General features: G+C 44.9%; 1 protein-coding gene across 6 annotated transcripts in view; it reads left to right on the forward strand.

Annotated features, from left to right (window-relative positions):
* Window positions 1–26,444, forward strand: part of sipa1 (signal-induced proliferation-associated 1) — a 41,301-nt gene that overhangs the window by 9,140 nt on the left and 5,717 nt on the right. For 5 of the 6 annotated variants that reach the window (XR_009792417.1, XM_061802621.1, XM_061802624.1 and 2 more), the window contains 13 exons: window positions 9,089–10,543; window positions 10,785–10,909; window positions 10,990–11,178; window positions 13,322–13,496; window positions 13,723–13,826; window positions 15,221–15,378; window positions 19,149–19,755; window positions 20,399–20,673; window positions 21,621–21,989; window positions 22,835–22,961; window positions 23,061–23,190; window positions 24,338–24,436; window positions 25,414–25,477. Coding sequence is in view for 5 of the 6 variants with exons in the window: in XM_061802621.1 (XP_061658605.1) it covers window positions 9,430–10,543; window positions 10,785–10,909; window positions 10,990–11,178; window positions 13,322–13,496; window positions 13,723–13,826; window positions 15,221–15,378; window positions 19,149–19,755; window positions 20,399–20,673; window positions 21,621–21,989; window positions 22,835–22,961; window positions 23,061–23,190; window positions 24,338–24,436; window positions 25,414–25,477 (3,536 nt within the window). In the remaining variant the exon portion in view is untranslated. Of the gene's footprint in view, window positions 1–3,340; window positions 3,443–3,549; window positions 3,656–9,088; window positions 10,544–10,784; window positions 10,910–10,989; window positions 11,179–13,321; window positions 13,497–13,722; window positions 13,827–15,220; window positions 15,379–19,148; window positions 19,756–20,398; window positions 20,674–21,620; window positions 21,990–22,834; window positions 22,962–23,060; window positions 23,191–24,337; window positions 24,437–25,413; window positions 25,478–26,444 lie in introns of all 6 variants that reach the window. The other variant, XM_061802625.1, reaches the window with a different exon arrangement.

Here is a 26,444-nt window from a genome sequence, read left to right on the forward strand (position 1 = left end):
CAAAAGCTTTCCTCGATTCTGAAGCCATAACATCGCAAATACAGCAAAACATTTTTGCACAGTGTTTCTTTATGCTATATATTGACCAGCGTCGTAGTCCTCACTTGATTTCTTCTCCGCATTCACAATTTCCTTGTAAACGACTATTTCCGGGGGAACGTGCGATTAATCTATTTGTATTAAATCTAAATTGTAATCATGTTGGACAGCAATTTGTTTTATAGCCACACAAGCCACGGGTAATGGGGAGTTTTCAAAGGGAAAGTGCATCCAATGCACTATCGTAAACATTTCACGTCACACAAACAGGATAAAAAAATCTGCCTGTGGAAGTCAACAAAAGAGTCAGTCTCCTCAAATAATGACATCCTCTCGGATCATGCTGAACAAAAAAAAAAAAAAAAAAAACACGACAGAATCCCCCCTTTGGCGGGCTAATAGAAACCTATTCTGCACAAACTGAAGACAACATCAGTTTAAGTCAAACACTTAGGGAGTCCTAAGACTCACAGAGAGTAAACAAATTGATTTCCTCAGGCCAATGAAAATTTTATGATGAGGAACAGTTGCAATCACGTTATGGGATTAAACAAAGAGGAAGCAAAGGCGGCCTGCTTGTCTTCCTCGGGAAGTGGATGGAGCAGAAGGACAGTGTTAAAGCCCGAGTCGCGCTCTTCCTCTGCATGGTAATGAGTAAAAGAGAAGCATTTCAAATCAGCATAATAGATTTAGTCATGAAGTCGAGGGTGAGTTTCTTTCCCGTCTTTTTTTGCCAGTCAGCCACGCCCCTCAACACACAAACACGAAGTCACAGAGGGACAGGACAGCTGCTCTTCCTGTCACCACGAGGACCGTGCACCACATCCATTGGACACTTTTTGATAGTGTCCCTCACGCAAACACACATCTCACACACGCTGCCTGCTGCAATGTATATTTCAAGATACAGAGAGGAAGTGGTGGTTCTCTGTCACAGTGCCATGTTGATGTCATGGCAAATTCACATCAAACAATAGAGGTGCTTTCTTTTACCCACAGCACGAAGGCCACGTTGGAAACAATAGCTTTTACTAAGCTTGGCTGATTTATTTATTATTTTTTTTAACTTTAAGAGGAACTTACTGTAGTTATTAATACCCACAGTGCTGTAGAAAGAGCGTCTTTTACCTTGCTTCCTGCTTTGTGTTTTTATTGATGCAAGAGGTTCACTGATCATGTAACTGCTCTATGTGCCTGTATGTTGTGGAAATACAGTATCTATCGTTTACCTTCCTAGCCCCCCAGCAAAACCTTATATACGTAGATAGTGTGAGAGAGAGAGAGAATTAAAATCGCCTTATGTCACACAAAAAATTACCGATACAGAACTGAAACTGCAGCAGGCACGACTGAAGTCTAATGTAAAGGAGAATTTCTCGTTCAGTGGTTTACACATGCGACGCATACAGTAGTGCAGAGTTTCCCAAGCATTTCAGATCAAGACCCAAACTAGAAATGTGTTTCCTCGCTGGGGCCCAAATTTACAAAAATATGTAACTCTGACTGATTCAGTATGCACTGTACTGTGCTTTTTTTTTTCTTTCACTTAATTTGTAACATCGTACTGTACTTGATTAACATGCAGCGAAACGTATCTGTAAACCACGCCTAAGATTTTTAAATTTTGCAAAGGGAAACATTTCTGGGGGAACATGCGCAAATAAATAATCCCAGATTTACAAGAAGTGGGAATATGTGGAAGACTTGTGGAACAGCCTATGTATTTTTGTGCAACGACCAGAATGTAGGGGATTGCGCTCCTACCTCATTTACTGTAGCTAAACCAAACGTGAGACACGTCTGTTAGTATGACGCTGTACAGTTGTACACCACTGCATACAGATATACTGTACTTCCATCTATACAGCATCTGCTCTGTGGCACCAGACTTTTCCACCAAGGCAAACAGTCTGCACACATGACTCTCCAGTGAAAACGCCAACAATAGCGTTCAACTCTTAGGCACCATTGTTTCAGTTTTTTTTTTTTTTTTTTAAATGCCGCAGCGACCATCTTTACCTCAAATGTCACCAAAAACACTGCAGACCTTCTATGAGTCTAAACTGTTTAGAAAATTGTGAGATAAACCTGGAGCATCATGTTTCTGTTTTATTGTCCATCTGTTTGTTAGTCAGCAGACTACTTCCCGATTCCTAGAGGGTCGCGATGAACAGACGGGAATGCGCCATTAGGATTCTAAACTCCACTGAAGCCATAGTGACTCACATGATGAAAATGAAATCCTGTATCTGCGTCTTCATCCAGATCCCCCGCACTCTAATAGTTCATTTGGGAGAAAAAAATCATAATTTCCTTTCATTTCAGAAAAAGCATTGATTTTTTTTTTTTTTTTAGAAATATTAAAGCAAATATACAAAATATCTATGGACAGTGTATATTTTGTATTTAGTATAAAAATCCCAGAAGATGAGAAAAGGTACGATGAGAACAGGATTGCGGTTGTCATATGAAACCTTTTGGCATCTTGGTAAAAGTTCTATCTAAAATCCTTTCACTCTCAGGTGCACTGGAATACCGTAGAGGCGTTTGTGTTTATATTTTAGACTGACACTGGCAAAACTGTCGGAGCAAAACAGGGGAGGCAACTGTCCACAGAAAAAGAGAGTAGTGCAGTCCAATCGACTGAACAGCTTTTGGAAGGGGTCCAGTTCACTGTCCGCAGTGTGGCTTCAAAGGGGTGGGGCTTGTGAGGAGAGGGGAGCCGTGGGGCGTTCTTTGGACTAAATTTGACCGTCAAACCGTTACATTAATACACTTTTACTTTATCTAAAAGCATCACCAACAGATTAAGCCAGTGTCAAAAGGTTGAGCAGTAATGCAGAGGTGCAACTGAATCTAATGTAACATTGTTGCGTCGGATCAATAAATAGTGCTGGTTTTATATTTCTTGCAATCAATCTGTTTTGTTAGACCCAAGAACTGATGGGGCAGCATTTTACTACTATGAACACATTCAACATTGAAAATTGACTTTGGAGCAGTTTTGGTCAAATGGCTAAGAATGTGCACTGTAGGAATCCCATGTTTGATTAACACTGACATGCAAAATGGTCAGCAGGGGATATTCATGTGCAATATAGAGAACTCTACATTGTGTGACTGTAATTGCCGTCAAGCATTCAAGACATTTTCCACGGGTTCACCTCAAGACAAAACTGATTTGATTATGACAGATGATTCTGGTGGTCCGTTGCTATAGGTGTGGAAGTTTGGAGTCCAAATGATGACGACAGTCATCCTTTCTGGGTTCAATTGTCAGTCATCTCTTCCTGTTTCACAGGACGCACGGTTGTGGTGTACAAAAGATGTCAAGTGACACTGACTTCCCCAAAATGGTGTGCATGTCTGCACTCTTCCAATTAAATGTATTAAAAGACGAAAGGTTTGTGATTTTTAGCATAAGCAAATCGTTGAGATGGTGTGTGTGAGTACTGCGTGTGTTTGAGGAGTTTCAGGATACAACCAAATGCATGCCTTACATCTCTTTAGATTATATTGCGCAAAGGTGGTTTTCGCAACGTGTAGCGTCTGACGCGCTCCGAGCCTCAGCGTCCACTGCACAAAGCTTCAGTGTCATCAAGTCTCAGTCAATTGGGTGAGTAAAACATTAAAATACGTCTATGCCAACATTGAGACCGCTAACAAGAAAAACAGTTGTTTGCACTTTTGCACTGATGGTTTTTAACGTTTATTTTAGTCTTCAAATGTGAGTGTGAAAGCTGATTCGGTTTTATGTGCGCTGAGATTGACCGGCGACCAGTTCAGGGTGTACTCTGCCTCTCGCCTGAAGATAGCTTGAATAGGCTCCGGCACGCCCACGGCCTTGTTGATGATGAGTAGTCCAGAAAATGGATGGATTGATGGGTTTTGGTCTTCATACCAACATCAGCGGCAATGACGGGGGGGGGGGGGGCTTAACTTTGGGCTAAAACTTCACCGTAGCAACTTTACATCACAATGAATTGGGACAAAATCGACATAAATGTCTCAGTTTATCACAAACACTAACCCTGTGTTCATCGGTGGAAAGGGAAGGGAATCAGTGTTTTATAGGGTTTGCTTCTATCCACTGGGAAAAAAAAAAAAAAAGAAAAATCACCCGGTGATTTGTGAAGTTACTTTTCATATCAAAATGCTGAGTTCCAGTGGGTACCCTTCAGAATGAAAAGGCTCCAAGCTGAAAACAAAGTCAAATTAATACTACTTGCACATAGAAACCATTTGATGTGATGAAATAGTCCCAAATAACTATTTTAAGAATGCCATATTTAACTTTTATCTGAAAGATTAATAAATGAGCATTAAGCCATTTGGTTTCATTCCACAAACTTTGCCTTTACCGTTTGATATTGCTACTGGTTAAAAGGAATCCCAAGTCAAACTTTCATTTTAGTCTATGCTACTGGGTGCCAAGAAAATGGATGTTTATAATGTGGACACCCTTTATTTGAACCATGGAAACTCTTTTGACCCTAAAACAATTGGAAACAAGAATCATTTGGAACTGGAATCGAAATAAGTAACCAAAGTCGGAATGGGAATCTCTCAAATTCAAACTATCTCCAACCCTAACAATAATACTCCGTTTAGTTATAGAGGCAAACATTTATCATTATGGTTGTAGAGCAATTGGGGCGGCATGTTGGCGCAGCTGTAAAGCGTTGGACTCACAGTTCTGAGGACCGGGGTTCAAATTTCGGACCCAACCTGTGTAGAGTTTGCATGTTCTCCCCTTGCCTGCGTGGGTCTCCTCTGGGCACTCCGGTTTCCTCCCACATCCCAAAAACATGCAACATTATTTGGACACTCTAAATTGCCCCTAGGTGTGATTGTGAGTGTGACTGTTGTCCGTCTCCATAAGGCCTGCGATTGGCTGGCGACCAGTTCCGGGCATAGCCCGCCTCCCTGCCCATTGACGGTTGGGATTGGCTCCAGCACTCTTGTGACCCTCGTCAGGATAGGCAGCTCAGAAAATGGATGCATGGATGGGTCGAGCAGTTGCGTTCTTAATTGTGTTGTGATCAACCTGCACAATTTAAAATAAATACAGTAATGCATATGAAAAGCTGTAGGTTGCCCAATGGGTTGCATTTTGGTCGTCTCTCACCATGCATGTTCCGCCGCGAATTTGTGATCTTACATTGGATTGCATTATAATGTGCAGGTGGAACTAGTGATGCGTCAAAATCAAGAAGTTGAGCATTCTTTAGTGCACTTCCTTCTCTGGTTTATTTAAAAGCCGGTGTTGAGTTAATGTTGATCTGGCTGTTGACCTGTGGCTTAAATGGCGTGAGGGGTCATGCTCCACTCTCATCATCCACCACACTGACGAAGTGGAGTTACTGTGAGAGCACTCCTATTACTGGACTATACCGTGTCTGCATGAAGTGATGTTTGCTAATGACCACATCACCTACAACAATTTCTTCACAGGCATAACACGGGAAGTGAAATCATTAGGTAGTATAATAAAAACATGCGCATACCGCAATAACATCGGTGTTTATTGTAGCTTTAGCCGTAGTCCATACGTCATAAGAAGCGGTATGAGCTTGCTGTGAAGGCGCAACTTGTAGCCTGTAGTATTAGGAGCCTTTCAAAATGCATTTGCTGTTTATTCCCATAATGTCCTTAAGTTGTTTTTTATTGCCACTCAGCCCTTCCTGCTATCCCTCATTGATCTGTTTATATCGGGGCATGGTTAAAGCCAGACTCGTGCAACACTGCTTGCTGGGAAATATTTGACTGGTTATTATTTTTTTAAATTTTTTAGTCTTTTTAATCATCCTAACAAAGTAATGTTAAATGCAACACTTTCTTCCATTCAATAAAAAAATACGTAGAATTTAAAGAGGTGTCCAGACAAAAAATGTACATATTAATAGGTAGAAAGGCGGCACAGTACACAGTTCTTTTTATATTGGCCTTACAAAATCCACTTGAGATCTATTTGTCCTGTTTATTAGGCTGACTATGCATTTAGTGCTGTCGTGAATGTCTTACAGATTTCAGTGTAAATCTGAAGTTATGTTTTAATTTTTTTTTTAATAAAGTTAAACAGTTGCAGGCATGCTGCCAATTAGACCAGCAGCTCCTATTGTTGTGAAATCAAAGTTTCAGTTCTAAATGATCGATTTTGACCATCTTGAATAGGTAGGATCGCTCAATTCAAAGCAGTGAGTGTGAGGTTGTGTGATCACCAAGTCCTGGTGGACACTATACCTCATTTAGAGTTGACACAAGACATGTTGTCATGGAAACAAGAGTTACCAGGAATTTATGGGATGTGTGGGGTGGAGGGTTTTAAGAAATTTGGGCATATGTTCTGTGTCAAAGGCAGTTTCAAAGTAGCTTTAAAGTGGTGGAGAGTTCCACAGCTTCTGGTTGTTGGAATGACATGAAAAATGTGATTGGACTAACTTGTGGTTGAAAAGACTTGCTACATGCACATATGCTCAAAATTGATTCAGCGCCGTTGACTGCACTGGTTGATTTTGATTTGGTGGGCTTACAGACACCAGTAGTTTTGTGAGCTAAACTGCAGACGTGCTAACATTTAGGCCACTTTCCAGCAACCTTTTGTAGTATTATCCTAAAATTTATGACATCTATCTTGATTGAGACTCACTCAATTTCAAAGTACTATTTCAAACTGTGCGGTTCATTTTTTAATAATATAATGATAATGGACCAATATGATGACATGGTTTAGAATGGAAGCTAGCTTCTGAAGGTATATTTTTACATTTTTTATGATTTTTTTTTTTTTTATAAATACTCTGTACTACTGTATTGCAACAGCCACCATTTGTCATTACTACATATTGTACATGTGCAGTGCTGTGAAATAATAATAATTATCCATCCGTGCATTCATGCATTATCTTAGCCGCTTATCCTCACTAGGGTCGCGGGGAGTGCAGGATTCTATCCCTGCTGTCAGCGGGCAGGGGGCGGGGTACATCCTGATCTGGTTTCCAGCCAATCGCAGGGAAACAGTTGCACTCACAATCAAAGCGAGGGGCAATTTAGAATGTCCAATCAATGTTGCATGTTTTTGGGATGTGGGAAGAAACCAGAGTGCCCGGAGAAAACCCACGCAGACACCGGAGAACATGCAAACTCCACACAGGCTAGTCCAGGATTGAACCCGGGACCTCAGAACTGTTAGGACAGCGCTTTACCAACTGATCCACCGTGCTGCCTAAAGTCAAATGTGAACTTAGTTGGCAAAACAATGCAGTACTTTCCATTTATTGCAGTTTATTGATCCCTAAAAGAATTGTGAACAAACTCATAAAGGGTGCCCATGTTTTCCAGTGCAGAGGTACTAATTCAGCCATGTGAGTGGGATTTATTCTGGTCTCAATTATAAATCGTAAGTAGGACAATCAATAACCTAGACGAAAAGAATTAATAGCTGAGCAAAAAGGGTTACAGCTGAAGTGCTGCTTATAATGGCCGGACCCTTGGAATCTTTCTCTTCAAAGTAGATTGAATAAAACCTGATTCGAATAACACTTCGCATACACTCGAACATGATATGCATACAGTATGTATACCTATACATACGTGACTGTGGTAGACTATTTCTCGTATTGTTTTCTTTCTCGCAATGGAGTTACAGTATCACACTAAACAGTGAGTTTTCCCACACCAAGGTTACTAATTACTGCAGAGTCATAGAACACAAAGCTGGGTGCCTGAATGCTGAGTCATATGATGCGAATCAACAGTCCACATGGACCTGACACACAATATGAAGTCAGCAGCACTTCCTGCTCAATCTTTTCATCAGGATTTCAAGGAATCGCCACGGCACGTTTGCATATCTTGCTGCACGACTGAAACTGCTGATCGTGTCACTTTACACAACTTCTGTTTTTTGTTTTTTTTAATGCATCTTACCAAAATATAAAGCTTCCTCTGTATCTCTTTGAACTTGTATGGAAAGTGTAACAGAGCAGACCACTGTGACGTATATTCTTTGAACAGTATAGTGTGTGTGTGTGTGTGTGTGTGTGTGTGTGCGCGCGTGTGTGTGTGTGTTTATCACTGCACCTGCTCTTCAGGATGCAAGTCTTGAGCGCTGCAATGCTTGTGAAAAAGCGTGACAGGAAGAAGCCTCACAAGGTTTCAGCTTTAGGTGGTTGACGTTTGTGTGGTAAAAACACAGGCAGAGAAGAGAAAATATATGACCAGAAATGGGTGTCGCAGTATTTATTTTTTTTTATACTGTAATCTAAGGAGTTCAAATGAGGATGGGTTTATCACAGTTAAAAGAAGTCTACCTTGAAATACATTGTAATATAGTAGTTGTAGATTTGATTGCACATGCATGAATTAAAGCTATGCATCCGTCTCTGATGGAATAAATAAGTAAGACAAGTCTTCTTTTATTGTATGTTGGCGGGCTTCCAATGAGCCAGGAAGACCCCCCCGCCCCACTCACTTCCAGTCCCTCCCAGTGTTAAGACTGAGTCTGCACTAATGGGCTGGTTATATTCAGACTTATGAAGCTAGTTAGAGATACTTTGCAACCATTTTTTTTCAAATTCCATGACACTATCACTGCAACAAACACATTCAGCTCAAACGTGATAGATTTTCTGTTTTTAGTCAATTGTAATAGTGTATTTAATATGATTGTAATGACAGTAAATCAAGGAAAAATCTAATCATTGATGAGCATATTTTTGCATGGAAACGCTATTTTTTAAAACAATTGTAGTTAAAGATCCCACGCCATTAAAGGTACATCTTTGATGCCATTTTCCGTGGCTTGTTACTACATGGGCGGACTTTGTCTTGTTTTGGCTCAGATGAAGATGAACTTGAAGTACAGTGGGCGTCTTAACCCCAAAAGTCTTAGTACTGGACTGTCGTAACATACCCATGTGACACATTCAGTGGTCTGAGGGTGCTGGCAACTTAATGCAATAACAATTTCTCTTGTTTTGTCAATTTTACTTTAAATATTAAGTGATGACAATATGGAAAATATTAAAGATGTATTCTTTCTTTGCAGTTGCTGAAAAATCAGTGGATGCCATGTTGGGGGTGCAGGCAGGGCCTTGTCTAGGAGGACGACGAATCGGGCCACAGTGATGGTCCACCTCAGTCTGCAGAAAGTGGCACCTCACAAAACACCCAGCTGCACACCCGGATGACCCTCTGCTGCATTCTCACTGCTCCGGTCTTAACCATTCATATGCCAGAACTGCCCTGTTTGTGTACAGTTGAGACCATTTGAAGGAGGACTTTATGTTTTGCTTCCACTGAGTGTGGGTTCTCCTTCGAAGCATTCCCATTTCACATCTGGGTCATTGGGGAGCTTATTGTTGGATTGGAGGGAATCTCACAGGCAACATGCAGTCCGACGACCTATTCGTCCGTAAATTTCGGCGCCAGAATGTGCGGCCACCTGTCGCAGCCGTCAATTTCGATCCCAAACGAGAGGTGGGATTGGTGGAGTGGCCACCCAGGAGGGGGGGAGATGGGTCAGATGCAGACAACCTGACCCCGAGCCGGGCGGGCCTCACCCTGCGTGCAGTGGGCCGTGGCCACATCATGCAGAGGAGTAACAGCGATGTGACTTTAGGAGATTTGGACTCCGGCGGGAAGGCTGGAGGCAAAACTGCTCGGGCAGTTGGTGAGAAGGTGGGGGTAGGGGCTCAGGGGGACTCTGGGGTGCTGCTACACAGGGAATATGGCAGTCTATCTTCACTGGAGAGACAGACTCAAATCCAGGATCCAGGAAGTACAAACCAGGGGCCCCTTAGTCCAAATGCCCTCCGTTTTAAAGACCCCTTCCTGCTTTTAGGACTACAAGGCAACCCACCAGAACCTGATGGCTTCTTCCGAGGCCTGTCTTCTGCCACAGGAGACTCCCCAAAACCAGTAAAGCCGCCCAAGCCTGAAGGTCTTAGTAAGAAGTCGAAACCTGTGCCCCCTCAAATCCCTCAACCTAGTCCTTATGATAACATCGGGGGTGGTGCGTGGGTGAGGAACTTTGCCCATTATGACGTTCAGAGCATCCTGTTTGACCTCACAGAGGCAGCCACCAACAGAGACAGCATTGGCCGCAAAAAGAATATAACCTCAGGGGCCTCCGCTGCTTCCCAGATGCGACCCCTCTCCCAGGGGACCCCTTCCTCACCTGCACAGGGCGGAGTGGGTAACGGGGGTGGCATGGACGACCCCGAGCAGTCGCTGCTACTGGATGAAGGTGACGGCAACGACAATGAGCTCCTGCTCAGTTGCCCCCACTTTCGAAATGAGACTGGCGGAGAGGAACAGGTTGGCCTGGGCCGATCGCAGGCCAAGCGGGGGATGTGGTTGAGCCCGCGGACTCCCAACGATGCAGCATCGGTCCTGGAGGAGCCCAGAGAAAGTCACGTCCAGCAACAGGGCAAAAGCAACTACTTTATAGAACATGCAGATCTGGGAGCGCATTACTATCGTAAATATTTCTACATGAAAGGTAAGAAACAGAAAGAAAATTAAAATATTCAAATCTGACTCAGTGAATAAAGGTACACTCACTAAAGCAGTCACTTTACCAGGTACACTCGGACAATTCAAATATAAATTCTCCTGAAGAAAACCGTAGTCACAATAATCCACACATTGAGAAGTTAATAGCGCGTAGACTCTTATTGGCTTATTGTATTCGAGTACATGATGTTGTGGTCAATAAATGTGTGTGTGTATTTTGGTCGCAGAACATCAGAATTTCTTTGGCATGGATGATCGCCTTGGGCCAGTGGCTATCAGTTTCCGCAGGGAGGAGAAAGAAGGCACCAGTGGAGCTCAGTACAATTACAGAATCATCTTTCGCACCACAGAGGTAAACGTCCTACTCTGTTGAGTTCAAACTGTAGTGACCAGGTGACGGAACTTGCATTCTGGGTTGAATCCGTTCCTCAGATGAAGACACTGCGAGGGTCCATCTTGGAAGAGTCTGTTCCCTCTGCCGCCCGTCACACCACCCCTCGAGGTTTGTCTCCCAAGCGGCTGCTGGAGTTCATCATGCCCGAACTCAACCTGCACTGCCTTCGCTTGGCCTCAAACTCCCCCAAGGTCCGCGACACTTTGCTGAAGCTGGATGAACAGGGGGTAAGTAAAGGGGAACCAGAGAAACCTGAAGCATTTGGAATACCCGTTGTTGAGTATTGCAAACTTTGTTTTTGTCTCTTTTTCTTTACATTGATTGCATCAGTCAATTATTGTCAAATTCATTATTTTATGTTTTTTTTTAATATTAGGGTTAGGGTTGTTAGGGTTATAATTCCTCCATATAATTCCGATTTACAAGGTTTATCGAATTTCTGCCAAACCAACTTTCATCCAAGTTATGCATTCAATGCCAGATTTAAATGTAGCAATTAAAATCCAATGAAACATGCTCAGATTGGGTTTGAATATTTTATGTTTATGTAGGTAGCAGCTCTTCCCTTGGATCCAATTTTTTTTTATTTTTCAGTTAACAAATGTTAAAAACGCTTTGAGTGCTCTTGTGCATGTATTTTATTTGACAAAAATACATATACACAAAGCTGACATTCTCTGTGGATAAAACTGCTGTATGAACTGGAACAAGTAAATTGTTTTTTTTTTTGCAGTTGTTGGAAGTCGAAGATGATGGGGATTAGATGGAATTATGTGAGCTACACAGGTGCACATATTTGCTGTAGGATTAGGCTTTTGATCTGAAAATAGGTCCAAATATTTATTTATGACAAAGAATGGTTTTTGGGAGGTAAAATCTAAAAAGCTATTGTTGAGAAGAGTACTCAGAGAATTAAAAAGTCAGTACTCAGACTTAAAGAAAGCATATTTTGCATTTTTTTTTTTTCCGCACTACAGAAGCTCAGTTTTACAGCTCTGTTCTCATTTACATGTTTCCAACGTGATTTCGCCAAAACTGCCCAATGATCAAAAATCGAAGTACAGTTTATGATATTTTTTGCAGACAATGTTGCCACTTTGTGGGGGCAACCCTGCGTCATGCAAGTGAGCGACCACTCACCCAGCCCCAAATAATGCGGGGCCAATAGCAAGTGAGGATGTCATCACCATGACAAAAATGTTGTATCTAGGGTTAGGGTTTGCACGTTGAACCCCAGGTTTAAAAAAGCAGGTGTGCACTGCGAAGTTTACGCGAGCATCCACAAAAACAGCATGAATTGTTTTTCTTTATCACCTTCAAACTATACTTGTCTGCACTATTCTGTCATAATCCAGCGCAAATCAGAACGGCTCAGTGTCCAGACCAATTACAGATACATAATATTTGCACTGCAGGGACATTGTTGTTTGAATCTCTTTTAGCCCCCCTTTTTTTTTTCTATCTTCGTTTGTGTTCAGACCCTTAAACTTAGCCTAGGTAGGATGTGAATTGTGTACCTTGTGTGTTGAACTTTGTTTATTTGATTGTCTTTATTTGACTATCTGTAGCCCTATGGGTGGCACAAGTCAGTGCAATCGGTAGGCCGGTCCCAAGCCCAGATAAATGCAAAGGGTTGTGTCAGCATAAAACTGTGCCAAAGACATTATGAGCGTTCACCAATTTATGTTTTAGAGACAAGGTTCGAGAGAGCAGACTTCGATAGTTTGGACATGTCCATAAAGCGAGAGAGTGAGTATATTGGTAGAAGGGCGCTGAGGATGGAGCTGCCAGGCAAAAGAGTGAGATGAAGACCAAAGAAAAGGTTGATGGATGTTGTGAGGGAGGACATGAAGACAGTGGGTGTTAGAGAGGAAGATGCACAAGATAGTCTTAGATGGAAAAAGATGACACGCTATGGCGACCCCCAACGGGACAAGCCCAAAGGAGAAGAAGACTCTGAATTATATATGGCGTTTAAGTACATTTTCTACAAGATGTTGCCTTAAACCTTTAAGCGCATGCATTGTAACAGCTACAGAGGTGACTTGCAGACCTACCATTAATGAAACAAACAACTGGATGAGGCTGCAATGAATGCCTGGAAAAGCATCACAAAAGAAAAATGGGAAAGTCAATGACTGTCAAAGCGTCACAGGCTGGACGGGGTTCTTGGGAGGCAAGGATTTGTTACGAATTACAAATTATTATCCTTTTAGTCTGTCTGTTCCAGTACATTAAAACAAATAAAAGTGGTGTTTCTTGAGCAAAGACTTAAAACAAGGTATTGAAAGAAGTGAAGATATGGAGTCTCAATACATTAAAAATGTGTTTATCCGAAACAATTCTCACCTCCCCTATCTTGGACTATAGCTAAATTTCCAGCGCAAGGTCGGCGTCATGTACTGCCGGGCTGGACAGAGCTCCGAGGAGGACATGTACAACAATGAGAGCTCTGGGCCGGCGTTTGAGGAGTTTTTGGACCTGCTCGGTGATCGCGTGCGACTGAAGGGCTGGGAGAAATACCGAGCTCAGCTGGACAACAAGAGTGAGTGAAAACGCTCACTATACTTTGATCTACTCGTTGGGTGTTCACTGTTTATTAGAACACCACTATCAGAAGAGCATCAGTGTAACTCTGACATGACTGAAGACATCATTTTACTCACGTCTTGCTGATTATCTCACAGTCTGTTTACATCCACAATTGCGACAAGCTGAAAATATGACATTACCACGTTTTTGCATGACATGTATTTCTTGAATTCATACAGCTGACTCAACGGGGACACATTCCCTCTACACACGCTACCAGGACTATGAGATTATGTTCCATGTCTCCACCATGCTTCCGTACACCGCCAACAACACTCAACAGGTAAAATTAAAACAGTGACATGACAGTGACATTACACTTAACATGTTTATAACATGGAACTAAGGCAACTCATAATTTCGATAGACTTATTTCTTAAGAGTCTTTGTAGTATGCAATAGGACATCAGATGAAAATCCTGCCCCCCAGTGTTCACTCCAAGCAGAAATACATTCCGAGGTCTCTTGACGTTCAAAAATAATACAGATTGAGTTGAGATGAGATGCTGAAATAGATGCAAAAAAATGGAAGAGGCCGCTGCAGATTGGCATTTTCAGGTCGTATGGTTTGATACTTTTACATAAACTCAAAATCCACCGTGAGGCTAATTCCTTTGTTTTTGCTGTAGACTTGCACATTTGGGTTTCCAGTTTTTACTAAAAATTAAGGAATTTGTCTCCCTGTTCCAATACTCTTGAAGGGGCGTTAACGCCAAGAGCCGCAGCAACAAGTTACCATTACAAAATAATTTTGCTCAACGTCAGTGGACCTAGAGAAATATTCTCTCAACAATGTGATTGTTATCGCGGTTCAGTGGGTCGAAACCCATCTCGCAATGGTTCAGTCTGACAGTGCAGTTCTACAAACCCAATTCTAATTAAATTGAGATGTGTTAGTAGCAAAGTACAATGATTTGCAAATCATGGTCAACCTGTATCTCACTGAATACACTACAAAAACAAGATAAATGTTCAAACTGATAAACTTTATTGGTTTTAGCAAGTCATAATTCAGTTCAATTTTTCAATTAGTAGTTCCTTGACAGCAATATTTTTCATTATTATCATTATAAGGGGAGAAAGTGATACTTTTTCTTATTCAGTTCTTTCATTAGATTTTTTAAATTGTACAGGTGTACTCATGAGCATGTTGGATAGGATTAGAAATGAGCTCATTAGAGGGACAGCCAAAGTTGGATGTTTTGGAGTCAAGATTTGAGAGAGCAGACTTAGATGGTTTGGACATGTTCAGAGGCGAGAGAGTGAGTACATTGGTGGAAAGGTGCTGAGGATGGAGCTGCCAGACAAAAGAGCGAGAGGAAGACCAAAGAGAAGGTTTATGGATGTGGTGAGGGAAGACATGAGGGCAGTTTGGGTTAGAGAGGAAGATGCAGGAGATAGGCTAAGATGGCAAAAGATGACACGCTGTGGCGACCCCTAACGGGACAAGCCGAAAGGAAAAGAAGAAGAAGAGGTGTACTCATGGTTTACATTTCAATCTATTTATAGCTGTCGGTGTCTTCTGTTTGTAGTTTCGAATGCATATTGGTGATGTTTGACTTTTGTTTAATTAGTGACTTATTAGGGATAGCTAAAAAAAAAAGCATTTGGATTACTTTCATTGTTGTCATTTAATTAGGTCATGTTTGTCTACTAATACAATTTTTTCATTTTTAGTTGCTGAGGAAACGACACATTGGAAACGACATCGTGACCATTGTGTTCCAGGAGCCGGGCGCTTTGCCCTTCACGCCAAAGTCTATCCGTTCCCACTTCCAACACGTCTTCATTATTGTCCAGGTTCATGAGCCCTGCACAGACAACACCTATTACAGGTCTGGTGTGGTGCCTTTTATTACATTCTATTGCTGTCATGAGTGTATAAAAGTTCTTATACAGTCATACACATCAAACACTCTCCAGTTACAACAATAGTAAAAACTACACAATGACATGCTTTCATGTGTATCTGTACTGCATCATTCCAGTATGTAATATTTCGCTATTTCCACAACCCATCGGAACGGAGGTAGGACCCAAATGCAGGAGGACACGGAAGATGCAAGCTAGTTCAGGGAAAAACATTTATTATTAAATGGTCGGGGATCGGGCAGGCAGTCAGGTGCAGCAGCGGTAGTTGGAACGTCGGGCGAAGAGAGCAGGTGAGCGGGCAGGCAGGAGTTGGTAGACGGGAGATCGATCAAGGCAGGCAGAAGTCTCAAAGGAGTCAGGCTTACGGGGTCGGTCGGAGAACAGGCGAAGGTCGGTACACACGGGTTGTGATCAGGGATACGAGAGTGCTGGAACGGGACATGAACCTCAACGATCTGGTGGAGCACCAGTCGTCATCGGGGTCCTATATATACACGGGGTAATCAGCCCGCATGAGGCGCAGGTGTGTGCCTCCCAATTAGCACGAGCGAGCGGGCACCCGCACAGCCCGGGCTGGAGCGGCAGGATCGTGACAGTACCCCCCCTCTAAGCCACGGCACCCAGATGTGGCTAAACGAAAGAAACACAGACAATTAACACATGCAGGGGTGGGCAGAAGGGGGTCCGGAGGAGGGCACGCACCCCCCCTCCCCCAACCCCAGTCTGGTGGCCATCCAGGCCACCAAACGCGAGGCGTTCGGGGTGGACGACCGCGGTGAGGAACCAAACGGCGAAGCAGGAACCAGACCAAGGGAGGCAACTATGCCAAATGAGGACCTCCCACGCTGTTATTGCGAGACGACCAGGGATTGGTCGCCACCGAGGCTTGGTCAGGAGGCAGCTGTGGATTAGTCACCAACGAGGCCATATCATGAAGCGGCTGGGAGCCATCAGGAGCGAAGAGGATGATGGAAAGAAGGACTAGAGCCATGACCGCCACCCTGAAGTCTCTCCAGCTCCGGGTTAGCTCAACAGAACTCCCCAGCTCCTGTCGCTGTCGAGACAGGGGCGTGGGACGGCCGCGGATGGGTCGCCGCCGGTCCTCCTCAACGGGAACGTGAGAAGGCGGCGGCAGTGGCATCGCCACCTCCTCCTGGACAGCAACCTGAGAAGGCGGCGGCGTCCTCACCACCTCCTCCTGTACGGGAACGGGAGAAGGCAGCGGCGCCATCGCCGCCTCCTCCTGGACGCCAACGTGAGAAGGCAGCGGCACCATCGCCGCCTCCTCCTGGACGCCAACGTGAGAAGGCAGCGGCACCATCGCCACCTCCTCCTGGACGCCAACGTGAGAAGGCGGCGGCACCATCGCCACCTGTTGGACGGGAACCTATGGACATGCCCGTCGCCGTTGGAGCAGGAACAGGGGGCGACCGCGGACCGGTTGCCGACGAAGCAGGAGCGTGGAGCGGCCGCCACCGGTACTCCAGGGCACGGACGAGAAGCGGCTGCAGAGACGTCGCCACCTCCTGGACAGCAATGTGAGGCGGCGGCGGATCGGTCTCCACTGCCACTTGAGCTCTGCTCAGAACAGCCAAAACTTCGACGTGGGAATGGCGAGGAGGCGGATCCATTCCCACTGTCATGTGTGCTTGCAGTGCATTAGTTGATAAAACAACGTGGGCGTGCGGCGGTGGCGGGTCCGTTTCCACGGCGACGTGAACGAGAGTAGGCAGAGAGTCAGTCAAAACTGACACGTGGGCGTGTCTCGGGAGCGGGTCAGTTCCAACTGCCGCGTGAGCATGAGTCAGAAACGAGTCCGTTGAAACCGCAACGTGTGCGTGTTGAGGTGGTGGATCAGTTCCCACTGCAGCGAGCGCTTGTCTTGGTAGTGGATCAGTTGCCACTGCCGCGTGAGCAAAAGTCAGTAACGAGTCCGTCGAAACTGCAACGTGCGCTTGGCAAAGTGGCGAAACCGTTCCCACCGCAGCATGAATCTGCGTCAGCAGCGAGTCAGTAGTAGTCGTGACATCGGCGTAGCCCGGCTGGTTCTTCAATCCTTGCTGAACCTGGGCCGTGAAAGCCGCCAATTTGGTGCTCTGCCGCTCTATCTCCGCCCGCATTTCGCGTCAGAACACCTCGTGATTTGGCGGCTCCTCCTCCCTCTGGGCTGGAAGCTTCGCCACCAGCTGCGGGTCTGCCGGTTTCACCGTTGCCGGCGAGGAGTGGGACGGTGTCTTAGTTGCCGCGCAGCGGGAGGCACAAGGGAGCGCCCGGCCGGGGCGTCTCCTCTGGCCGCCACGCGGAGGTCCTGGGTAGATGGCCAAGCGGGTTCCCACAAACGGGTTGGTGTACCGGGCAAAGACGCTCGGGTGCTGGAAACGCGAGGAGGTGAAACAAACTGGCAGGGATTGAAAATCGGGCGAAGAGATTCGTAGTCGTACTCTGGCAGCCGGTCATACAAATCAAGGTTCTCCTCATAGTCCGAAAAGTCAGAGTCCAGAAGAATATGCGGTGCCGGACAGGTCGTGGTCGGGACGTATTCGTAGCCCGCCGGCGGAGCATATGGCACGGAAGCGGAGGACGTCATGGAGCCTACCCAGATCGGACAGGCTTGGTCCTCCGGCAGTCGGTCTACCTTGCGTCGGGTCTTTCCTGCTGGGTCCTGTTTTGGCCAGATCGTTCTGTCACAACCCATCGGAACGGAGGTAGGACGCAAATGCAGGAGGACACGGAAGATGCAAGGTCGTTTGGGGAAAAACGTTTATTATTAAATGGTCGGGGATCGGGCAGGCAGACAGGTGCAGCAGCGGTAGTTGGGACGTCGAGCGAAGAGAGCAGGTGAGCGGGCAGGCAGGAGTCGGTAGACGGGAGATCGATCAAGGCAGGCAGAAGTCTCAAAGGAGTCAGGCTTACGGGTTTGGTCGGAGAACAGGCGAAGGTCGGTACACACGGGTTGACGATCAGGGATACGAAAGTGCTGGAACGGGACATGAGCCTTAACGATCTGGTGGAGCACCAGTCGTCATCGGGGTCCTATATATACACGGGATAATCAGCCCGCATGAGGCGCAGGTGTGTGCCTCCCAATTAGCACGAGCGAGCGGGCACCCGCACAGCCCGGGCTGGAGCGGCAGGATCGTGACAACTATGCTCATGTAGCTAAACAAACATTTGGGGGGGAAAGCAGTAAATGTAGCATATGCATTGTACTAAAGCCCCAATAATGAATATGTTTTCAAATGATTATCTCAGTGTCGAATGAGAAGTGAGCTAATAAAGGATGAACTAAGAGGAGTTGCACACAAACCTCTCAAATGCAAACAGCGCAAACGCTGCCTGTCTTTTGATTTAATTGCTATAATTAATTGATTTCATTAAATTTAGGCGGTGCAGTGAGCGACTGGTTAGCACAGCTGCCTTCCAGTTTTGAAGACTGGTGTTTTTTTTCTGGGTACTTTGGTTGCTTTCCACATCCCAAAAACTTGCATAGTAGGTTAATTGAAGACTCAAAATTGCCCGTAAATGTAAATATGAGTGCGATGAGTCGTTTGTCTATAGGGTGTTTATCCTCTGATTGGCTGGCAACCAGTTCATTGTGTACCCGGCTTTTCGCCCAAAGATAGCTGGAATGAGCTCCAGCACGCCCACAACCCTAGTGAGGATAAGCGGAACTGGAGATGAATAAATGAATGAATAATGTAATTTAACTCTAATTTTTCTCTTTCTCTCACAGGGTGGCTGTGACACGCTCTAAAGACATGCCATTGTTTGGCCCACTTTTCCCTAAGGGCGCTCTCTTCCCTCGCTCAGCAGCCTTCAGAGACTTTCTCCTGGCCAAGGCAGTCAACGCTGAGAATGCCGCAGAAAAGTCTGAGAAGTTCCGCTCCATGGCCACTCGCACGCGACAAGAATACCTGAAGGACTTAGCTGAAAACTACGTGACTACAACGCCTATCGACTCCTCCACCAAGTTCCCGCTGCTCTCCCTCGGAGGCAAGCGAAAAGACAAGCTGAAGGGCGCCAAGGGGGCGGAGCTGCACAGTGCCGGGGCGCTGGTATGGGCCGTCTTGGTGGACGGTGGGGAAGACGGGGAGGCAGGAGAGCACAAACTGCCCTGTCTGCTGGGGATCTCAGCTGAGTCTGTGGTGCTCATCGAGAGGTACACGCGCAGGGTGGTGTTCAACTGCTCATGCAGGGACGTCATCGGTTGGAAGGCGGTGGCCGAAACAAAAGAGGGAGGGCCCTTCTTGGATATCTTCTATGAGCGTGGCGAGTCAGTGTCCATCAGCGTGATGGAGAGCCAAGCTGAGGATTTAAGAGAGGTGGTTCAGAGGCTGGAGGTGGGTGATCGTCACGTTATGACTCATTCATTACATCCGTAGCGTTTAACACACCGCTGGTTACTCAATTAGATTAAAATGAATCCTTGATGCCTTACTATGAGACAGCCGAACCATAAAATTTGTACCAGCCCACCCAAGAAGTAAAATACTCACATTAATGAAAGGTGTATTTAATTGCTGTATTCCACTGTGTTAGGGCTGACATTGCAATATGTCCGATTACGAAGGATATGCAACCAGTGTCCCACAACCACCCAGTTGGCAGTTTATTGTCTTGAGGGAACCTTCACCTCTCCTGCAACTGCTTTCCATATTTTTCCTTGAATGTATTTGGTCTGGCATTGAAATGATGAAAAATGTTTTGGAATCAAGTCTGTCTATCAAATCCTTGCATACTTCCAGTCCCGTTGAGGGTCACGAATGAGCTCGAGCCTCTCCCATCTGACTTTGGTCGGGGTACATATAGACAGAGAACTCATCTCACCCACATTCACACCTTTAGGCAATTAAAGATCTCATTTCATATTGTCATGTCTTTTAATCAGCATTTCAGTCTATAACTGCTTTTGCCCGTGAGGTCGGATTTGTAGGGCAGCATAATATTAGCCCATTAAAGTCTGCATCCTCCTTCGATCTGCAGTTGGTTACCCGTGGGTGCGAGGCCCTGGAAGTTACCCCACTACGTGACGGTGTGGGCCAGCCTGGCTTTCTGATGAACGAGGAGGGCTTTGTGACAGAGCTGCAGCGGTTCTGCTATGCCGAGAGTGGCGGCCTGCAGCTGTGGGCTCGGGTGGTGCGCCTGTGCGGCCGCTCCCTGGTCCACCTTAGCACGGAAGAGAGGACCAGGCTTCTCCGCACGGCGCACAAGATCCACATCACCGTCATCCCGCCAGATGAGAATGGGAAACCCCGCAGGTGGGTGAAGCTGCAGGGTCGATGGGGAAAGAGATGATGGGAAGAATAATCCATGAAATAAGAGCAAAACAAAGCAAGGGAGTGTGTAAATAGAGGTTGTTTTTGACAAAACAAGCTAGGAAGGATGTTAACATCAATAATTTCTCAGGGTTAAAACCAGCTGGCTGATTGAATAGTATGATCCATCCATCCATTTTCAGAGCCGCTTATCCTCACAAGGGTCACGGGAGTGCTGGAGCCTATTCTAGCTCTCTTCGGGAAAGAGGCAGGGTACACCCTGAACTGGTTGCCAGCCGATTGCAGGGCGCATAGAGACAAACAACCACGCACACTCAGAATCATACCCATTGGGCAATTTAGAGTCTCCAATCAATGCATGTTTTTGGGATGTGGGAGGAAATCGGAGTGCCCGGGGAAAACTCACACAGGCACGGGAAGAACATGCAAACTCTACACTGGGGAGGCCTGCTCCTCAGCACTGTGAGGCAGACGCTTTAACCAGTCGTTCCACTGTGCCGCCCATTACTGGTACTAATCAATCCCAATCCCAATTTGCATTTAAGTGAAACAAGATTTAGAGCAGAAATAGAAGATGAGTGAGCATATCATTGGTCTGAACACCACTAGAATTTATCACGTATTGACAATCATAGCCTCTCTCATGTTAGCGCAACACGCAGTGGTGTGTGTGTGTGTGTGGGGGGGGGGGGGTTGTGGCCCATTTACATGAGACAGAAATATGCCACAGCATTCAGTACTTTTAAGGAGCATAGAATTTATAGATTCTTCTGGCATCATGCGTATGCCGCTCACAACGCTGTGGGCTGTGACTCATCAACGAGCGTTAGAGTCTTCCATGTATTTGACACCATCTCTGAGGGAATAAGAATTTCCTGGTGAAATGTCAAGAAGAGAAAAGTATCATTGACTTATTTTGTGTTCATTAGGAGCTTCTCTGAGCTGTACCAGAAAGCCATTAAAGATGCAGAGTGTAAGCCCGGCGAGGACCAGTCCGGTGAGGCCTGGGTACTTGATGAGAGGCAGGAAGAGCAGCAAAAGCGGGACAACCTGATAAAGCGGGATAGTGTCATCGAAGCAGACACGGTGGGGGTCCAGGTGGAAGCCGACGGGGCAGAAGAGCATCAAGGGCAAAGTGAGAGAGGTGATACTGACTTGCTTTTGGCGCCGCCAAGCCTACCTTTGTTGCGGGCCACTTCCCTGCAGGACCAAACCTCCCATCAGGACCACGAGAGCTCGCAACTCACACGTAGCTTCTCTTTAGAGAGGGATTCATCCTGCGGAGATTCTTATGAGAGGTGAGTCTTAAGGAACAATCACTTTTTTTTTTTTTTTAAATGCAGATTGAACAATTTTAAGCATAATGTGGTTTGGGTTAGAGTGTTGGGAAAACTTTATTCTTCACAAACTTCAAATCAGATGACAGCTTTATATGATGATCTTTTAAAACATAATGTGGTCTTGGTTTTGTCATCCTTGGTGGTGAATGGTCAAAAACAAAAGCAATGCGATTACCTTGATGTGTGTACTGGCCCCGACAGAAAAATAAGGAGAATTGCTTCAGGTTGTAAACACAACTTCATAATAGGATCCATCTAATAGCAGGCCTGAAGGTCTCCCCATGCCGCTCGTGATACATTGAAATTTAATCCTGTGTCATTTTTCATGCAAAGGACCAAAGTGTGGGTATCGACTATGTTCAGAAATAAGACTTGCCAATTCTTTTAATTAATAAAATAATGATGATGGCATGATTACATTCAGAATAATAAGGAGTAGAACATGAAAAATGAACTGCTTTTTGAAGAATACTGTTTGGTTTTAAGCAAAAGGGGATTCCAAGCTATCAGAAACACACATTTATTTACAAGGCTGTATTTTTTGATAGGTACAATAAAACAAGCGCATTGCAATGTTTTTGGGTTTTTTTTTTTTCAGAGAAGATAATTCCACAGAGCAGGATAGGAAAACAGGTCTAAGAGAAGAAGCACATGTAGAACCCATTCCTGTGGATTACTTGCTCGAGTGCCTCAAATTCTGTTGACCTCTGATGCCTGCAGTCGATGCAAATGTCATCACTCCTTAACATTGCATTTGTTTGTTTTTTTTTTTCCTTCCCATGCCACATCTATGTCTCTTAAAGACACATTTACGACAATGTGCCCTTAAAAGAGGACCACCGCATCTACGAGAATGTCGGCGAGCTGAGAGATGCCACACCTGATCTAATCTTGGCTGTCAAGCCCAAATTTGCCCCAGAAGAGAAAGAGGTGAATTGGCAAGATAGACGCAGAGAGATGTTCTAGATCTCTGCTAAATACTGCCCTTTGCCTTTATCTCCATCTTGGTCTCCATTTCTATGTCAACAGTTCATTGCAGACTTCGGCGATGACAAAGCTTCAGCGAGCGAATCCCCTCTCTCCTCCTCAAGGTTGTCATGTGTGGACCGCGCAGAGAGGAATTCACGGGCCTTAAGTCTTCACAACTCCATCACCAAGAGTAAGACTTTCAAAGCTAAGCAATTGAAACAACACACACACACTGGACAATTAGTTCCACTACAAGAGAAAGAAAAATCTGCTTTTACATATATAATCCACAATTTAGATTATCAGGGCCTACATCACATTACCACACTTAACAATTAAATATCATTTTTAAAGAAAAAAGAGAGATCGTTTAATATCAGTCTTTTATTGTCTCTCATTAACGTAGGTGTGTAATTAATGTTTTATAAACCAGTGTTTTATCTGTGCTGTTTTTCTAACAATGTCCAGTGCTTTAAAACAAAAGTCCGATTTTGACCCTGAGCTCGAGGTCCAAATGAAACGATTAGGCATGTTTGCAAGTCATCTCTGCTTGATTTGTGCCTCAAAAGCCCCCCCCCCATATCCTTTCTGTGTTAAACCTCTCTCTTCATTATTATCCCTCTGCTCCCCATTGCATCGCCTTTGTCCTTCCTCCTATACTCCCATCCACACTGCCCCCTTTTTTTGCTAATCTAATTTCACCCCTACTCTGCTGCCACCCCCTGCCAGGGCTGGGATAAAAAAAGGGGACAGATGGGTGGTGGGAGGGGTTGAGTTTTAGTTCAAGACACACTCCTAATACCATCTGCTGTGCCTCCACTGAGACTATCAACCTCACCATTTAACAGCCATCAGTTGACACCCCCTCTGTAGATTTATAATCATATGGGTGGGGCCCATCAACAAAACCTCTTTTTTTTCCTTTTTTTTTAACCTTAATGTCAATAAGGTACATCATTAATTATGATGTACCTAATTAATAATAATAATAATTATGCCAATAAAAATTAATTTTGTCCAGTTATGGTGGCCATACGTAACATATCTCAATAACAGAATATTAAAATCCTCATTTTACATATCCTCTAACACAAATTGTTTTTACAATTTGCCCTACATTTAGTCTAGAATGGGCTAAAACATCTGCAGAAGAATCAAGCCGTTGATTTGAATGGTCAGCATTAACATGGCAGCACCACCTGGTGGTGGCATAAAAAAACTCAAAATGAGAGCAGCTCGAAAAATTGTTGTCGCAGTGTTCTCGTGCCCCAGATGCATTATATTATTAAGACGTGTTTCATACTGCAGTTGAACTGATCATAGAACCTTGCTCTCAGTTCTCTCAGAAACGACAGATTCCACCGAAGAAGAGTGGCAGTCCATCGCCGACCTGGCCACGGCCTGCCGCAGCATCCTAGAGGCTCTGTCACGCGAGGGTGAGCAACTATTTAACCGTGCATTGATTTGAATGCCAAATAATCATTGGGGGGCGGGGGGGGGGCTGTTACTGACATCATCATGTCCACTAATTTGTGGTCTTATAATGTGTGCAATAAAAAAACTATTTTAAAAAGAAGGGAATGGCTTTTCAATCAGTAATCCTGTCTGTGTTCTGTACACACAAACTCACTAGCCAAAATATTAGTTATACTTACAGAATTATAAAAATAATCATGCTCGTTTTTTAGCAAAACTCCAATGCTGTATTTAAAGCAAGTGGTGACCAGTCATTATTGATGTGAACTGCCCAAATAATGGTGGCCCCAAAATTAAGATGCATGGCAGGTTGACTGAAGACTCTAAGTTGTCTGTCGCTGTGAATGTGTGTGTACAGTTGTTTGTTTATACTTTGGATGTGCCCTGCGATTGGCCGGCGACCACTTTATCGTGTACCCTGCTCGGATCGGCTCCAGCGTGCTTCTGATCCCAAGCGGTACAGAAAATGGATGGATGGATGGATGGATGGATGGATGTTAAATTAGGAGGGCATTACAGTGGTGTACTGGATAGCATGTCCACATTTGAATTCTTAGATTCTGGGTTCAAATCTCGGCCTTTTGCTCACAGTCAGAAAACATCCGTTAGGTTATTTGAAGACTCTTAAATTCATTGGTCGTGTTACGGTTAAGTGTGAACGGTTGTTTGCCGATATGTGTCCTGTGAGTCACTGTAGCCCAGCTCTCTCCCAAGTCATCTGGGATAGGCTCCAGCTCACTTGCTCACTCGCTGTTGAGGAGAAACGCTAATATATATATATATACATATTGTTAGGTTGTGATCCAATTCCCTCCAAAAGTACTGGAACGGCAAGGTTAATTTCTTCGTTTTTGTTGTTTGTGTCACTCAAAAGAATGGACCTTGCTCTTGCAATACTTTTGGAGTGGACTGCAAATAAATGTCTCTTTTGCCACAGATCGTAAAGCTGGAGACCAACAAGGAGCCGATCATACAGATGGCAAGTTGAACGCAAGGGAGAGGTGAGTCACATTTGCAGCGCAACAAATACTGTCCCAGTTACAGATATCTCTTTCTCTGTCGAGACAGATAGTCTCTTGAGTTACCTTGTATCAGTGGGAGAACCATCCTGCTGAATGCAAACACACACGCACACCCATACAATAACACACTCACACGTCTAACTCAGTACCTACATCATCTCTCTATAAATTTTATAGACAATATGTTTACAGGCGGCACGGTGGATCAGCTGGTAATGCGTTGGCCTCACAATTCTGAGGACTCTGTTTCGATCCCGGCCCCGCCTTTGTGGAGTTTGCATGTTCGCCCTACGCCTGCGTGGGTTTTCTCCGGGCACTCTGATTTCCTCCCACATCCCAAAAACATGCAACATTAATTGGACACTCTAAATTGCCCCTATTTGTGATTGTGAGTGCGGCTGTCTGTCTCGATGGGCCCTGCGATTGGCTGGCAACCAGTTCAGGGTGTATCCCGCCTCCTGCCCGTTGACAGCTGGGATAGGCTCCGGCACTCCCGCGACCCACGAGAGGATAAGCAGCAAAGAAAATGGATGGATGGAATATGTTTACACAATGCCGGCACGGTGGCGTGACAAATCCCGTCCCTCCCTGTGTGGAATTTCCAAGTACTCCCCATCCATGTTTGCACGTTTTTTCTCGGGGCATTCCAGTTTCCTCCCACATTCCAAAAACATGCATTAATCGGAGAGTCTAAATTGGCCTAAAGTGTGATTGTGATTGCGAACGGTTGTTTGTCTCTATGTCCCCTGCGATTGGCTGGCAACCAGTCCAGTTTGTACCTCGCCTCCTGCCCAGGGATAGCTGGGATAGGCTCCAGCACTCCCGCGAACCTTTTGAAGATAAGCGGCTCAGATAATGGATGCATAGATGGATGTCTACCCCACTCTAGAAAAAATAACAGCATTCACTCAGTTGAAACAAATCACAGCAGTTTAATGTCACCAAG

The sequence above is a fragment of the Syngnathoides biaculeatus genome, chromosome 18 (genome assembly GCF_019802595.1).
Source record: "Syngnathoides biaculeatus isolate LvHL_M chromosome 18, ASM1980259v1, whole genome shotgun sequence".
NCBI lineage: Eukaryota > Metazoa > Chordata > Actinopteri > Syngnathiformes > Syngnathidae > Syngnathoides > Syngnathoides biaculeatus.